This window comes from Piliocolobus tephrosceles, chromosome 9 (assembly GCF_002776525.5).
Source record: "Piliocolobus tephrosceles isolate RC106 chromosome 9, ASM277652v3, whole genome shotgun sequence".
NCBI classification, from domain to species: Eukaryota; Metazoa; Chordata; class Mammalia; order Primates; family Cercopithecidae; genus Piliocolobus; species Piliocolobus tephrosceles.
The window spans coordinates 36,680,440-36,697,117 of NC_045442.1; the positions used below are offsets into that span (position 1 = coordinate 36,680,440).

Sequence of the window (16,678 nt, forward strand, 5' to 3'; positions counted from 1 at the left end):
ACACACACACACACACACACACACACACACACACACACACACACACAAGGAGGGGTTATTCTTGCAAGGTTAGGATCCAGGAGAAGCGGAGGGTGATGGAAGGCTTCTCGGTCCAGCTCAGCTCTCAAACCAAGTATGAACTGTGGCAGCTACAAATACATACCTGTAACTAAGTTTTTCTTTAGGCTACACCTCTGCTTTTCTGTTATTTCCACCTTTGACCCTCTCTACTCCATGGAAATATACAAAATAAGCCTCAGGATAATAAGTTCAGCCCCTTTTAGTTTTCTAACCCACTTAACTCCTCACTTCAATTGTCCTTATCTGCTCCTTGGCCAGATTCTACCAAAAAGAAGTCCAGAGAACATTCCATCTTAGTGTAGTTTGGAGCAGTGCCACTCCAAGTGCAATCTACGGGCCCATCAGTCCCAGAACTGTTTGTAATGGGTTTGTAATTAGATAAGGTGCTTACACCAGAATCTAAATCAATGTATTGATTCCTCCGTTGAGAAAGTCTTGCTATTGAAACAATGTTCGCTAAAGTAAGCTATGTGTGGTGACCGGATCTTGGCTCAAGTTTCTTTTTTCTTTCTTTCTTTCTTTTTTTTTTTTTTTTGAGACGGAGTCTTGCTCTGTCGTCCAGGCTGGAGTGCAGTGGCATGATCTCTGCTCACTGCAAGCTCCGCCTCCCGGGTTCACGCCATTCTCCTGCCTCAGCCTCCTGAATAGCTGGGACTACAGGTGCCTGCCACCACACCAGGCTAATTTTTTGTATTTTTAGTAGAAATGGGGTTTCACCATGTTAGCCAGGATGGTCTCGATCTCCTGACCTCGTGATCCACCTGCCTTGGCCTCCCAAAGTGCTGGGATTACAGGCGTGAGCCACCGCGCCCGGCCAAGGCCCAAGTTTCTTATTGTGGGTTGGTGAAATTTAGTTCAAGGACTGGCTACTTTGGGTGGCTCTGGCTTACAGGATTTTGAAACTCCAATTTATCTGTGTTTGCTTAATGACCTGGCCAATGTGTGTTGAACATTCCAGTGGGAGGGGTGGAGAGGGGATGGAGTAGTGTGATTTAGTGGCTGGTGTCAGAGTGCTTTGAGCCAGTGAAACTGCCTCTTGGGGGCTGTGCTACCACCTCCTCATCACAGGGAATGACCACAAAGTGTGTTGAACGTTCAGTAGAGCACTTACATATATCTCCAAAGACAGTGGAATGATTTGGAATTAGATTAGAGGAACGTTCAGGAGGAGAAGATGAAGGCAGGGCACATCGTTGCATTTTCTAAATGTCTCCTGAGTGCATGAAGTGGGCAGATGTGAAGGCCCCGAAGTCATGGCCCCCTCTCCAGATGGTCATGGTTTAGGGAGGATGCGGGGGAGGGGAGGGAGCACATAAGGGTTCCAACAGAGGTCAATGCCGATGAGGGCTGTGGCTCAAGGAGGATGCGATCAACTCAGGGAGGGGGCTGGTGGGGAGGGCACCTTGGAACACGAGTTCGAGTTCACTGGTGGGCAGAGGGTATAAGCTGTCTGACGGCACAGAGTGGGGTCTGCTCAGAGAACTTCAAGAAACTTAGTGAACCCTAAGCCTGGGAAGCCTTCGGGGCGGGAAGCAGAGGGGCGGGGGGCAGGGACCAGACCCAGGAGCGCCAGGTGGACAGCTAGAGGGCCTGGAGTCCACATGCTAGGCACGTGGGTACCACTGTGGGGTTTCAGTAAGTGGGGAAGTGGCTTCGTCAGCTTTGCGTCGTACGGAGATTGCTGTGGTGCCACGCTCACGGCAGGTGGATCAAAAGGGCAAAGCAGTGGGTGAGAGATGAGGTCAGAATCCAGGCAGGAGCCCGAGAGAGAGGACGCTGGCTCAGGAGGAGGGCACGTCGTGAGAGGTGACCAGGGCCACCAGCCAGGGGCGGATCCGATGGGTGGGACGAGAGGGCGGAAGTGTGGGCAGGCGGCGTTATGGAGCTGGAGCCTGGGGGACGGGGCGTGGTGGGGAGCACAAGATGTGGACGGAGTTTGAGTGTCTGTGGGCATCAGGAGGAGGAGTTCATGAGAGGACAGGCTGGGGCCACGGAAGGGGGGCGCTGCCAGCACAGGGGCGTCCGCAAGGGCACCCAGATTGAACTAAAAGGGGCATAGATGGGGCTTAGCTATCCCCACGCCTCTGGGCTGAGTACGAAGGAAGCTGCTACCAGGGACGAGGAGGCACAGCCAAAGGCCCCGGAAGACAGTCAGGAGTGGAGGAAAGCGGGTGGCGGGAGTTTTGAGAAGAGGAGAAGGGCGGTCAGCTGTGTCAGATGCCACAGGTGACGCGGAGAGGCCACGGCAGCATCCTGGGCTGGGGCCAGCGGACCGGCTTTGAATCTGGCTCTGCCTCTGACCAGCTGGTGACCCTTCGAGAGTCACGGATCCCGCTGAGACTCTGGGTCTTTGTCAAACGGGGCTGCCCTCTCCCTCATAGGACTGCCTCGCAGGGAGGGCTTCTGAACCAGTCCTCCTAAGGTGCTGGCAGGAGAGAAAGGAGAGAGTGCTGGATCTGGTCGGGAGACCACTGACACCCTGGTGGGAGTGTTCCCATGGTGAAAAGGGGCAGAGCCAGGCTCTGCTTGCAGAGGGGTGGGAGTAGGGGTCAGGAAATGGAGGCGCCAAGCCTTCATATACCAAGTGTCCCTTATATTTGCCAGGTGTGTACCCGAGGGAGTTGAGGGAGCAGCGTAGGGCTGTAGCTAAGCAAGCGCTGTGACCCAAGGCTGTGCACCGCACCCGGGCTCCTCTCCACTCCTGGCCAACTTGACTGGGGAATGGCTCTGGGCAGAGTGAGGGAGGGGAAGAAGCCCAGGAGCGTGAGCCAGGGCTGAGTGAGTTCTCTCTCAACCACGATGCCTTTGCCTTTTCCAGGGACCTGAGCAACAACAAGATCAGCTCGTTAAGCAATTCCTCCTTCACCAACATGAGCCAGCTGACCACGCTGTGAGTCCCAGCAGGGCTGGGGTGGGTGCCCCGGGGCCAGGGCTGTGAGTCATTCCCAAGGCCCAGCCTGTGCTGCACGTTGCACCCCAATCCCTCACCTACAGACGCCTTGCCCTCTGGAGAGGATGCGCGGCCCGAGAGCCTAAAAGACTTTCAAAAAACATCTTTCATTGTGAAATACAACATATGGTATATACAGAAAATGATAATGCAAAAAATAAATAGTGCAAAAAAAAAGTACAGTTTCACAAATAATCATAAAACTGGCACACATGTAGATACCAAGTCAAAAATTAGGAACACTCGGCTGGGCGCGGTGGCTCACGCCTATAATCCCAGCACTTTGGGAGGCTGAGGCAGGTGAATCACTTGAGGTCAGGAATTTGAGACCACCCTGGCCAACACGGTGAAACCCCGTCTCTACCAAAAATACAAAAAGTAGTCGGGCGTGGTGGCGGGTGCCTGTAGTCCCAGCTACTCGGGAGGCTGAGGCAGGAGAATCGCATGAACCTGGGAGGCGGAGATTGCAGTGAGCCGAGATCATGCCATTTCACTCCAGCCTGGGCGACAGAGCGAGACTGTGTCTCAGAAAAAAAAAAAGAATAGAACAGGCTAGCATCTTGTCCCTTCCTGATCCTTATTGCTCTCTCCTCTCCTACCTCGAGGCAGCTGCTGTCCTGACTTGATGAGGATCACTTCTTTTATTTTCTTTACAGCATTACCATCGACGTATGCGTTTCTAAATACTATAGTCTAATTTTGTCACTTTTTAACCTTGTCCAAGTGGAATCATATGGGCAATAGTCTTTTGTATCTGGCTTCTCTTGCTTAGCATTGTCCGTGGGATCCATTCATGCCACCGTGGCAGCTGTGGTCTGTTCGCTCTCATTGCTAGCTACTGTTCCTTCGGGGGAACAGGCCACACTTCCCTCATCCATTCTAGTCGTGGTGGATTTCGAGTTGCTTCCAGTTTGGATTGTTGTGAGCGGTGACCCTCTGAACATTTTTTGTGGCCATATTCTAAGATATTTAAATGCTGGCTTTAATTATATTACAAGAAATTGATCAGAACATATTACCAAGCGTCCCTTATATTTGCGTGGTGTGTAAAAGTATCTCATTCACCTTCCCCACACCTCATTTTACGGATAGAACGGTAGAGCCAGTGCCCAAAAAGGAAGGGGCCCTGACTCAGCCATTCTCCAGGAGCAGGATGTGGGCCCAAGTCAAAATACAAAATACAAAACATTAACCAGGTGTGGTGGCGCACATCTGTGGTCCCAGCTACTTGGGAGGCTGAGGTGGGAGGATGGTTTGAGCCTGGGAGGCAGAGGTTGCAACGAGCCAAGATCATGCCACTGCACTCCATCCTGGGTGACAGAGCTAGACCTTGTAAAAAAAAGAAAAAAAAAAAGAAAAAAGAAAAGAAAAGGAAGGAAGGAAGAAAGAAAGAAGGAAGGAAGGAAGGGAGAAAGGAAGGAAAGAAGGAAGGAAGGAAGGAAGGAAGGAAGGAAGGAAGGAAGGAAGGAAGGAAGGAAGGAAGGAAGGAAGGAAAGAAGGAAAGAAAAGAGTGCTATTCTTGCTAATCCCCTGCTCCTGCCTCTCCCAGCTCTGAGACCCGGGCAACCACTGCTCTGCTTTCTGTCTCTATAGGTTAGTTTGCATTTTCTAGGGTTTTACATACAAATGGAAAAAGTCGTTTTTGCTTGGCTTCTGCACCCAGCATGATTATTTTGAGGTTCCGCGTGGTGTGGTGTTGCGTGTGCCGGTGGCTCTTTTTCATTGCTGAGCAGTGTTCCCCTGCACAGGCGTGGATGTGCCACAGTTTGCTCGTCCATCCGTCTGCTGCGGACACGCCGGTTGTTTCCAGCACGGCGCTGTACCAAGTGTGATTCCCTTATTCATCTGCCTGTCTGCCCTGGATGGATTCAATTACTTGGAAGCATTTTGGGACAGTGGCTTAGCCTGTGGGCTCTGGGAACTGAAAGCTGTAATGAAAATCCCTTCTTAATAACTTTTTTTTTTTTTTTTTTTTTTTGAGATAGAGTCTCTCTCTGTCGCCTAGGCTGGAATGCAGTGGCACAATTTTGGCTCACCGCAACCTCTGCCTCCTGGGTTCAAGTGATTCCCCTGCTTCAGCCTCCCGAGTAGCTGGGATTATAGGCGTGTACCGCCGTGCGTGGCTAATATTTGTATTTTTAGTAGAGACGGGGTTTTGCCATGTTGGCCAGGCTGTTCTCAAACTCCTGACCTCAGGTGATCTGCCCACCTCAGCCTCCCAAAGTGCTGGGATTACAAGTGTGAGCCACCGCATCCGGCCCCTTCTTAATGACTTAATAATGTGACCCTGAAAAAGTTCTTTCACCTCTCAAGGCCTCAGTTTCCTCATCTATAAAATGGGCGTAGTAACAGCACCTTCCTCTCTGTCACAGCTTTTCAACAGTAAATTACTGTAGATGACTTTGCCTGTCCACCCTGGAAGTGGTCAGCTGAGACAGTGAGCTCCCCGCAGGCAGGTCCTGGTTGGGTGTCACCTTCATAGGGAACTTGCCTAAGCACCTTGCTGGGGCAGCCCCTTAGGGAATGTTCTCAATCATAACAGCAACTCTCCTTTGTTGAGGATTGACTGGAGCCAGGCTTGGTGCTAAGGGCTTCACCTGGATTTCACCCCCAGGATAGCCCTATGGAGTTGGCATTATTTTTGTCCCTATTTTACAGTCAAGGGAACTGATTGAGGCAGAAGGGGATTAGGGGGCATGCCCACGACCACCAGCTTCTCAGGGCACAGCCCAGCCCATGCGCTTGCCGGCTGCTCTGCCTCCCCTCACAGAGCCCGAGGAGGCTGCTGGGTGAGAGGGGCCTCCATGTCCTGGGCGGCGGCTGTGCCCACAGGGGCCAGGCACTAACACGGTGCCCTTCCTCCACCCCCTTCCTCCACAGGATCCTCAGCTACAATGCCCTGCAGTGCCTCCCGCCTCTGGCCTTCCAGGGACTCCGCTCCCTGCGCCTGCTGTAAGTCTCCTCACTCACCATCCCGCCAGGAAATCCACCCCACCAAGGGTCCCGCCACCCACCTGGTGGGCAGAAATGTTCCCATGTCTAGGGCCCACACTGTGCCATGGTGGAGTCCAGAGCACTGTCACTTAAGCTCCTGTGGATACTCTCATTCCCAAGAAGCTGGGGCGTGCATAGGAAATGATCTGAGAAATAGGGGTTGCTGTCACCTCCAAGATGAGTTTGTGGTATTGGCGGGGGGACATCCAAAATAAGGTGGCCCTTCATTTACATGTGAGACTTCTGTTCAGATTTTAAAATGTTTGTTTGCAAGGGATTTGTGAACCTCTTCTATGAGTTCTCACTGGAGGGTTTTGCCCTGGGATCAAAGCCCTCGATCCGTCCATTATGATGGCCTCAGTCAGCCCACCAGGGGCAAGGTGACGTTCTCCCAGCCCTAACCTGTGGCTGGCCTTCTTAACTTCCTTACGAAGAAGAAGCGCCTCCCCCTTAGGCTCCTCTGCTAAAAGAGGGAGGGCTCTGGGTGCACAGGTCCTGTTTGTAATATAAACGCGGTGTTTCAGTCCTCTGAAGGGCTGGGGGACAGGGCGGTCCACCTCAAGCGTTTCTTCCCTGTGGCCAGCGGGGCAGGGTCTCTGAGCTGGGGGCCATCTCCTTTGGGCCACTGACTGAGAGGCCTAGAGGGAAGGCACAGCCTGTCGCCTCTCTGCAGAGGGCTGGGCCTCTCCCTCCAGCAGGTCTCCCATCTCTGTCCATGGATAAGGCACCAGCAGCCTCTTTTCTTCTCAGGTCTCTCCACGGCAATGACATCTCCACCCTCCAAGAGGGCATCTTTGCAGACGTGACCTCCCTGTCTCACCTGTGAGTACTCCAGCCCCTTTCTCTGGGTCTCTTTGGACTTCAACAGGACTTGGTTTCTGAGAAGACCCCACCTCCTGAGATTGTCAGAATTTGTTGCTTTTACACTGAAATTAAGCTTGTGAACTTCCCATGTGCACCTTCTGGGACTCTTACATGTCCAGTGGTTCATCAGCCACAGCAATAGAGTAGAAGAACAGTTCCTCGCAAGCAGCAGTGAGGGTTGTAATGACCGTTGCTCGATTGCTGTGCACTTTGCCTGCCTCAGCTAATGTGCGGCAGCTAATGTGTGTGTCCTACCTATGTTGTAGGACAACTCACAGTTGTCCTACAACATAGGTACTGTGGTTCTTATCTTTCACACCAGGAAACGGATGGAGAAAAAGTGGGACGCTCGCTGGAAGCTGCACAGCTGCGGGGTGGTGGGGTTTCTGACTCCTAGGCCAGTGCTCTTAAGCGCTCCGCTGGTACTGTGCCTCCGACTTCACACAGTGGGGGATGAGCTCTGGAAATTTACTGCCCCCAAAATGTGCTGCAATTCGATATAGAACTACTTCCAAAACCATTTAGCTAGCAGTGCTATGGGAATTCTTTAAAAGCGGTGGGCTTGATTCCTCAAAAATCTCAATATAGGATTACCATATAACCCAGCAATCCACTCTAAGAGGTATATCCAAAAGAATGGAAAGCAGGGACTAAAACAGATGCATGTACACCAATGTTTGCTGCAGCATTATTCATAAATGAAGTGGGAACAATCTATGTCCACAGATGGTAAACAAAATGTACTACATACATACAATGGGATATTGGCCATAAAAATGATGAAGTTCTGATGTGTGCTACCACACGGATGAATCTTGAAGGCATTATGTTAGGTGAAATAAGTCAGACACAAGAGGATGAATATTGTATGATTCCATATATATGAATCAAATTCATAGAGACAAAAAGTAGAATGGTGGATGCCAGGAGCTGGAGGCAGGGGCCATGGGGAGTTGGTGGTCAGTAAGCACAGAGTTCTTTTGGGGTGATGAAAACGTTTTGGAAATAGATAGTGGTGATGTTGTACAACACTGTGAATACAATCAATGTTACTGAATTGTACACTTAAAATGGTGAAAGTGACAAATTTCATGTGATATGTATATTTTGCCATATAAAAAATAGACAAAATCAAGAAGCACTGGGCTGTGACAGGGCCGTCCTAATTCTGGAGGTTGGGCAGGGCACTGAGCAGGCACACATTCTCTCCTGGCATCTCTTGGCACTACTGGCCGAGGCAGGATAGGAGAACTGTGGTCGCGTGGACTATGCCTGGGACCTCAGGTGCAACTGTCTCCTTTTGCTCTCAGCCCCATCCTTAAGCCCTAAAAGGGCCTGGTGGGCAGGCATACCCAGGTTGGAGAGCTTCTGGGGCCCCCAGTCATTCTTCTTGAAGTTCATTCACTCATCAGTCTCATTAGATTTTCTCTAAGGTTCACTTTTTCTGCATTTTAAACTCTAAAACCAGAGTGTATATTTAGTATGGTCATGTTCCCCACCCTTCAGAAAGGATGTTAAATCGGCGGTGCATCGGGAGATAAAATAGTAATAGGTGTTGCTCTTTGAGGGTCTGCCTGAGTCAAATACTGTACTCTGCTTCATCTACAAGGTCTTGATTACCCCATGATTGAAATGGGAAGTGAGTTTTGTGTTATGCGCCAGCTCCACATGATTGGCAAGAACTGTCTTGAGGACCACACTGAAGATTCCAGGGCTGGACCTGGACTCAGTGGGAGGGGTGCAGTGATTGATTTGTAATGTCTGCCGTGGAAGTGGGAGGGGTAAGGGGCTCTGTCCCAGGTGGTAGGATTTGATTTATTATTTCCATTTTACAGTCCTAGGTTCTAAAAAGTTAGGCAGCTTCCTTAGGATTTGAATTTAGGTGTGTCTGATTCCAAAGCTCTTTATTTATTCTTTATTGCCTTAATAAATACACCCTGAGCAACCAGACTGACTCTAGTGCTGAAGAATTTCCTAACACAAGGTTTCTGCCCACTATGACCATTTGGGATCTTATAAAGAGAATTCAAAGGAAGCAGTGACTAACTCTGAGCAAGTCCAAGGGGCTTCACAGAGGAGGTACCATTTATGTTGTCACTGGAAAGGAACTAGAGTTGGCCAGTTGGAGAAAGTGAGGAAGGGCATCCTAGGAAGAGGGAGCAGCATGGGCAAAGGCGTGAACATGAAAAAATGGGATGTTCAGGGATGCTGTGTTGTCCAGCATAGGATAAAGGGTGTTTGGTTGGGGAAGGAATGTGGGGTGGGAGGAGATGTATCTGGAAAGGGACATTGGAGTTCTGCTGTGAAGGACCATTTGTGCCTGCTAAGGAGTTTGCACTTCGTTGTATATAGAAGGGGAATTGTGGGGAATTGAGTTTCAGCAAACTCCTGGAAAGCCCATGGTGACATACAGACAGTGAGTGGGATGGGAGGAGGCAGGAGTGAGCCCTGCTGGAGGTGGTGCCTCTGGACATAGGTCAGGTTGGGACAGTGTTGTTTATTGTTCCTACTGACTTGAATTCACCGGGGCTTGTTTCCATCTGTGTTGGGTAATTTTTGGTTGCACGCTCATTTTTGCTGACATATCTTTAGGAATTCTGAAGAGCTAAGTTGGAGATGCTCCTCTCCAGAGAGCATTTGTGCTTATCTCTGCTGGGCACCAGGGGCTGCTGCTACCCTGGGACCACATAGCTTTTGTTGCATACCCCTGGGCATAGCCGAATGTCCACTTTTACTGCCCATCTTAGCCTTTTCAGCATCTAGTCTACATTTTACATCTTTGCATTCGCCCTTAATGTTTCTCTTCTACTCGGGGTTTAACTGTGCAGATGCGTGGTTGGCTACCTTTTCTCCTTCCTCATGAGAACCAAATTAACACCCAAGTACATCTTGTCTCCAGCTCAAAATATACATGTTTTGTTTTTCAAATGAGAAGTGAGCAAACAACATATGTTTTGAGCAAACCAAAAAAACCAAAGCTGCAAAAACAAATTTTGAGCCTATACCCATCTATAAATTAAGACTTATGAGCCACCATGCCTGGCCAACACTATAACTTATTATTTGATGAAAACCCAGAATAAAGTAGACTGTACACTCTGATGTACAAACATACACACAGGAAATGAAAGGGAATACACTAAAATCAAATCAGTTGCATTTATGGGATGATAGATGGTTCTTTTCTTTTTGAATTTCCTTTACACTGAGATGTTGTGCTTTTCTCATGCTTTTAGACAGGCATTCATTCATTCATTCACCAAACATTGACTGGCGCCTGCTAGTGCCTGACACAGCTGGGGATTTAGTGGTTTCTGCCCTCAAATGACAGTAATGCACACAGATTGATCACCTAGGAGTGGGATGGATGGTTCTGCAACTTGTGAGACAGCCAGGGGAGGCTATTTCAGTCCAGGTTACACACATAGGAGCCGGGTAGGGCCTTGGCATGAACAGATCAAATAGCTACTGTTTCAACTATTTCCATATTATGCCAGAGATCAACAACACAGGGTTATTTATACTTTGGCTGGGGTATAAACCTGAATCCACAGTCCTTTTGGACTGACGTGGCCTGGCTGCGGTGTCTGCCTCCCCAATCCCTGCCCACCAAATACATCTCAGTCGGCCCTTGGCTGTCCACTCCTCACTGAGTTCACAGGAGTTTTCATCGGGAGAAATAGTCCCCAGATGAATACAAACTACAAGTACTACCGAAGAGAGGGCAAGGCAGTCCTCAGCCACGAAAACCCAGCCTTTGGATAAATGAAAGCTTGTAATGTTGAATTCAGGTGTGGCTCAGCGTCTATTCAGTATAGAAACAAAGAAAAGCAAGTGTGGGCCAATCTAGAATTCATATTTTTGAATGGCTTTAGATGTGACTTTGCACCCATATTTTTGTTGTTGTTGTTGTTGTTTGTTTGTTTTTTGAGATGGAGTCTCACTCTTTTTGCCCAGGCTGGAGTACAGTGGCTTGATCTTGGCTCACTACTCCGCCTCCTGGGTTCAAGTGATTCTCCTGCCTCAGCCTCCCGAGTAGAGTAGCTGGTATTACAGGTGCCTGCCAGCGCACCCAGCTAATTTTTGTATTTTTAGTAGAGATGGGGTTTCGCCGTGTTGGCCAGGCTGGCCTTGAACGCCTGACCTCAGGTGATCCGCCTGCCTTAGCCTCCCAAAGTACTGGGATTACAGGCTTGCACCATCACTCCTGGCCTGCACTCATATTTTTTTTTAAGATGGAGAGAGGGGAAGGAGCACTTACATCTCAGGTGTCACTTTGCTGCCGTTTATGGAGGGACCTTAAGCCACATCACAGGCCCTCTCATTCACATGGCCTCAGATTTCATCTTTTTGGCATTTTTCTCTAAATGAGCTACAGAACGGAAATAAGGCATTCCCAATCATCTTTCAACTTGTGGCTCATTGCTAGGCCACACTCCTTATCGTGTGCTATAAAAAAAACCTTTTTTTTTTTTTGAGATGGAGTCTTGCTCTGTCATCCAGGCTGGAGTGCAGTGGCACAGTCTCGGCTCACTGCAAGCCCCACCTCCCGGGTTCACGCCATTCTCCTGCCTCAGCCTCCTGAGTAGCTGGGACTACAGGTGCCTGCCACCACGCCCAGCTAATTTTTTGTATTTTTAGTAGAGACAGGGTTTCACCGTGTTAGCCAGGATGGTCTGGATCTCCTGACCTCATGATCTGCCCACCTCGGCCTCCCAAAGTGCTGGGATTACAGACGTGAGCCACCGCGCCCGGCCAAAAAATACTTATAAATAAATTGTGTATTTATCTTTTGAATCACATACTTATGTGACATCACACTTTTTATTAGTATAAAAATACTAATCTGGTAAGTGCAAACATTTTAAATATACCACCATTTTTGAATTCCTGTTATCTTAAAAAGTCTTTGTTTTTCTAAACACACTGGAACTTCAGAAAAAAATCACCCATCCCATTAGCCAGGATGGATGATGTCAGCAAATAAGGAAAGAAAAAATGAAACACATGCCGAGTTCGAACCTGCTCTCTTTTCTGAGCTGTGTTGTTCCCTCGACACCTCCTTTAGGTCATGCATGCTTGTCTGTCTTCTCCCTCTAGGTTGCAGGCTCTTTATTGAAACATGAAGTGACCCCCAGAGATATTAAGGGAGCCACTCAAGGTCACCCAGGCATGGGGCAGCTGCGTGGGGGCCGGAGTCCCGGTCTTGTTCAGCCTGCTTTATAAGATTGTGAATCATCAGCTGAGCTATTTTGGGGAATTCCTGCTGCTTTAATCAGGCTGTACAGGTCTCAAGGGGAACCACTTCCTCTGTCCTGCCCAGAAACAGGTGGAAAATGGCAGGGCATCCATTGATTCCTTAGTCAATGTGCCCATTCTCATTCACGTTATTTAGCCTTATATTTTCAAAATAATGTTGATATCAATGAACTTTAGGCATAAGGTGTTGATTTTCCTATTTGCTGAGTCAGAGAACTCTGGCCCACCTTTCCTTCCCTCTTTCCCTCCCTCCCTCCCTTCCTTCCTCTCTTTCTCTCTCTTTCTTTTCTCTTTCTTTTTTGACTGAGTTTCAGTCTTGTCGCCCAGGCTGGAGTGCCGTATCACGATCTCAACTTACTGCAGCCTCCGCCTCTTGGGTTCAAGTGATTCTCCTCCCTCAGCCTCCCGAGTAGCTGGGACTACAGGCATGTGTCACCATGCCCAGCTAATTTTTGTACTTTTAGTAGAGATGGGGTTTCACCATTTTGGCCAGGCTGGTCTGGAACTCCTGACCTGTGGTGATCCACCTGCCTCGGCTTTCCAAAGTGCTACAATTACAGTCATGAGTTACTGTGCCCAGCCAGAACTCTGGCTCTTTCTTACCCTCAAATCCATGTTTTGTCCATCTCTAAGTCTCTCATGTGGTTTAGTGGAGAGATTCTGAGCTTGCCCATCAGATTGGTAAGAAACAAAGGGGTTGGCAGTATGTCGGTGCAGGCATGAGAGCAGGCCCCGGCTTGTACTGATGGCCAGTGGAAGTGGATACAACCTTTGTGGGTGGGGGTGGGCTATTAGTATATTACATGTGCTTCCTCTGCCCCCCAAATCCTGCTCCTAGTCATCTGTTCTAGAGAAATACACCCCACAAAGAGGAGCCAGGCGTAGTGGCTCACGCCTGTAATCTCAGCACTTTGGGAGGCTGAGGTGGACGGATCACTTGAGGCCACGAGTTTGAGACCAGCCTGGCCAACATGGCGACACCCCCGTCTCCACTAAAAATACAAAAAAAAAAAAAAAATTAGGTGGGCGTGGTAGTGCACGCCTGTACTCCCAGCTACCCAGTAGAATAAGGTACAAGAATCACTTGAACCTGGGAAGCAGAGGTTGTGGTGAGCTGAGATCATACCACTGCACTACAGTCTGGGCCACAGAGTGAGACCCTGTCTCAAAAAACAAAACAAAACAAAAAAACCCCAAAGAGGCACGTATTATGCGTGTTCACTGCCATTGGAAAGAACCAGAATGTCCAGCAACAGGGACGCTGTCCACCGTGCCATGGGGTATCCGCTCTGGGATATTGCAGAACAGTTGGACACAATGAGATAGATGCTTACATGCTGACCAGGAAGATTCCCGAGACATGCTGTTTAGTGACAAGGAGCAAGCTGCTCAGTAGTGATGTGATTTGTAAGGAGGAACCATGTGTGTACGTGTGGAAAGGCCTGGAAGGCTACACATCCGAGCATGGTGACCCTGTGACCATGTGCCCCTTTGTGGAGGGCAGTGGCAGTGGGGTATAGACTTTTATTTTTTGTAATGTGAGTGTATCACAATTTCTATAACCACTCCCCATTGATGAACATGGGATTTCCAGTCTTTCCATTACAAATAAGACCATTGCACAGATGTCCTTATGTGTGCCTACAGGTAAACGCCCAGAAACAATGGCTGGATCAGAAGGCAAGTGCATGAGTCATATGATAAGTGTCACACAATTCCCCTCCATGGGCGCTCTACCATTTTGCACCCCCATCAGTAACACAGGAATGTGCCTTCAAAAAAATTGAGGTGAAATTCACATAATATCGAATTAGCCGTTTTTTAAAAAGTATGCAACTCAGTGGCATTCAATCATTCACAGTGTTGTGCAGGGCGGACACTTTGTCTGCAGTGTTTGAAAGTGGCTGACAATGAGAATGCACTCATGTGTTCTTTAATTAAAAATGAAAAGAAAAGTAAAAGAGCATGGGCTTCGGAGGCAGACAGTGGCGCATCTGGATCCAGGGGCTGCCCTTCGCTAGTTGTGTGACCCCAGGGAAATTACTTATTCCATAGGAGGCTCGGTGCCCACGTCTTTGAGATGGAGAGGAGAAAACTTGCGCAGTGGAGCTGATGAGATGTTTCGGTGCACAAACACAGGAAAAGCAGCTGTCTCATTGCAGCGGTCGATGTGGGTTGCTTTCTCCCCATGCACATTAGAGGCAGTGCATTTGTAGGCTCTGGCCCCAACAGCTCCCTGTTTCTGTGTGTGATCTTAGGCAAATTCCTCAGCCTTTTTGAGCCTCGGCTTCTGCACATGTAAAATGGGGATAGCAGTGTGTGGGGATGACTAAGTGAGACAATGCATATGCAGTGCTTGAAACAGCACTGGCAGCCGGGCGCAGTGGCACATGCCTGTAATCCCAGCAATTTGGGAGGCTGAGGTGAGTGGATAACCTGAGTTCAGGAGTTCGAGACCAGCCTGATCAATATGGCAAAACCCTGTCTCTACTAAAAATACAAAAATTAGCTGGGCATGGCGGCATGTGCCTGTAATCCCAGCTACTTGGGAGGCTGAGACAGGAGAACTGCTTGAAACTGGGAGGCGGAGGTTGCAGTGAGGTGAGATCGCACCACTGCACTCCAGCCTGGGCGACAGAGCGACACTCCATCTCAAAAAAAAAAAAAAAAAAAAAAAAAAAAAAAAGAGAAGCAGCACTCGCTACACAGTAAATGCTCACAAAATGGAGGCTAAGATTTTTGCCAGTCCCTGGTGCAGTGCCTGGAACTCTAGGTTTCCAATGGGCGAGGGACCCCATGAAGCTGTAATGCCTGCTTCTCTCTGCTTTCTGTTCAGGGCCATTGGTGCCAACCCCCTATACTGTGACTGCCACCTCCGCTGGCTGTCCAGCTGGGTGAAGACTGGCTACAAGGAACCAGGCATTGCCCGGTGTGCTGGGCCCCTGGACATGGAGGGCAAGCTGCTCCTCACCACGCCTGCCAAGAAGTTTGAATGCCAAGGTGAGCCTAGGAGCGCGGCCCCTGCTGCTGGGGGCCCGTGGAACTGGCCCAACACTGCAGGGCCTTCCTAACATGCCTGTGTCCCTGTGGCGACTGCTGGGCAGGGAGTCAGGGGACAGGAACAAGCCACCTGCGGCTTGATGACTGCCTTCCAGTCCTGACACATCATGGACAAAAAGAGCCAGGCAGAAAAATCTCAGGCCGTCAGGGCTGTAATCCCTCCCCGTGGTTACATAAGGAAAATAAAAATAGCAGCGGTGCTTCTGGGAGCTCCAAGCCTCGCAGCAGAGCATGCGCTCAGACCTCCCTTTGGTAGGAATGGTGTTCAGCAGTTAACTTAGACCTCCCTCAGTCCCTGGTGGAGCAGGGGACCCAGCAGCCACTCTCCTGACATTTACAGAAATGCAGAGCCAGAGTGTCACTGGAGGCTGGTCCCGGCTTTGCCCTGGGACGCTCCACTGTGGGCATGTGTAAATACTCATTCAGGGATTGAGTGACGGCCCAAGCCCCAGAAGCCCTGCTGAGCACAGACAGGTGACTGAGTGGCCACCGGGGCCGGGCTTTATGTGCAGGGGTACAGCGGGGGGGAAGACACTGGAGGCCGTGGAGCACGGCCCCTGCCCTCTGCAAGCTCAGAGGCCACCGTCGGAAGTGAAGCTGACAGCTGTAGGTTAATGAGGAGGCCCTGGGCCACCCTGCGTGCAGGATGCTATCACAGCCTAACGACTCAGAGGGGCCTGATCTGCGGCTTGGCTGTTGGGAGCAAGTCAATTTATGCTGAAACATTTGCTCTGTGTTTATTTAATGGGGTGGGATTGGTGCTGGTGAGAAGGGGTTTTGTTTTGTTTTATTATTTTTATTGAAAGAGAACACACACACATTAAAGTACACAGATCATGAGTGAATGGGTTGCTGAAGTTTCACAAGCTGAACTCACCCAGGTAACCCGCACCTGGATCAAGAAACAGAACCCCAGCTGGGCATGGTGGCTCACACCTGTAATCCTAGCATTCTAGGAGTCCGAGTTGGGAGTGTCGCTCAAGCCCAAGAGTTCGAGACCAGCCTGGGCAACGTGGAGAGACCCTGTCGCTACAAAAAAAATTGTTAAAATTAGCTGGGCATGGTGGTGTGTGCCTGTAGTCCCAGCTACTGGATGGAGATAGAAAGATTGCTTGAGCCCAGGTAGTTGAAGCTGCAGTGAGCCATGTTTGCGCCAGTGCATTGCAGCCTGGGTGACAGAGTAAGACATTGTCTAAAAAAATAAATAAATAAAAATAAAGGAGCCGGGCGCGGTGGCTCAAGCCTGTAATCCCAGCACTTTGGGAGGCCGAGGTGGGCGAATCACGAGGTCAGGAGATCGAGACCATCCTGGCTAACGTGGTGAAACCCCGTCTCTACTAAAAAATACAAAACACTAGCCGGGCGACGTGGCGGGCGCCTGTAGTCCCAGCTACTCGGGAGGCTGAGGCAGGAGAATGGCGTAAAACCCGGGAGGCGGAGCTTGCAGTGAGCTGAGATCCGGCCACTGCA

The 16,678-nt window shown here is 49.7% G+C and overlaps 1 protein-coding gene across 2 annotated transcripts in view; it reads left to right on the forward strand.

Moving 5' to 3' along the window:
* SLIT1 (slit guidance ligand 1) overlaps positions 1 to 16,678 on the forward strand; it is a 186,967-nt gene that overhangs the window by 149,059 nt on the left and 21,230 nt on the right. For both annotated transcript variants that reach the window (XM_023206301.3, XM_023206302.3), the window contains exons 23-26: positions 2,900 to 2,971; positions 5,912 to 5,983; positions 6,776 to 6,847; positions 14,985 to 15,148. In XM_023206301.3, coding sequence (XP_023062069.2) covers positions 2,900 to 2,971; positions 5,912 to 5,983; positions 6,776 to 6,847; positions 14,985 to 15,148 — 380 coding nt within the window. The remainder of the gene's footprint in view (positions 1 to 2,899; positions 2,972 to 5,911; positions 5,984 to 6,775; positions 6,848 to 14,984; positions 15,149 to 16,678) is intronic.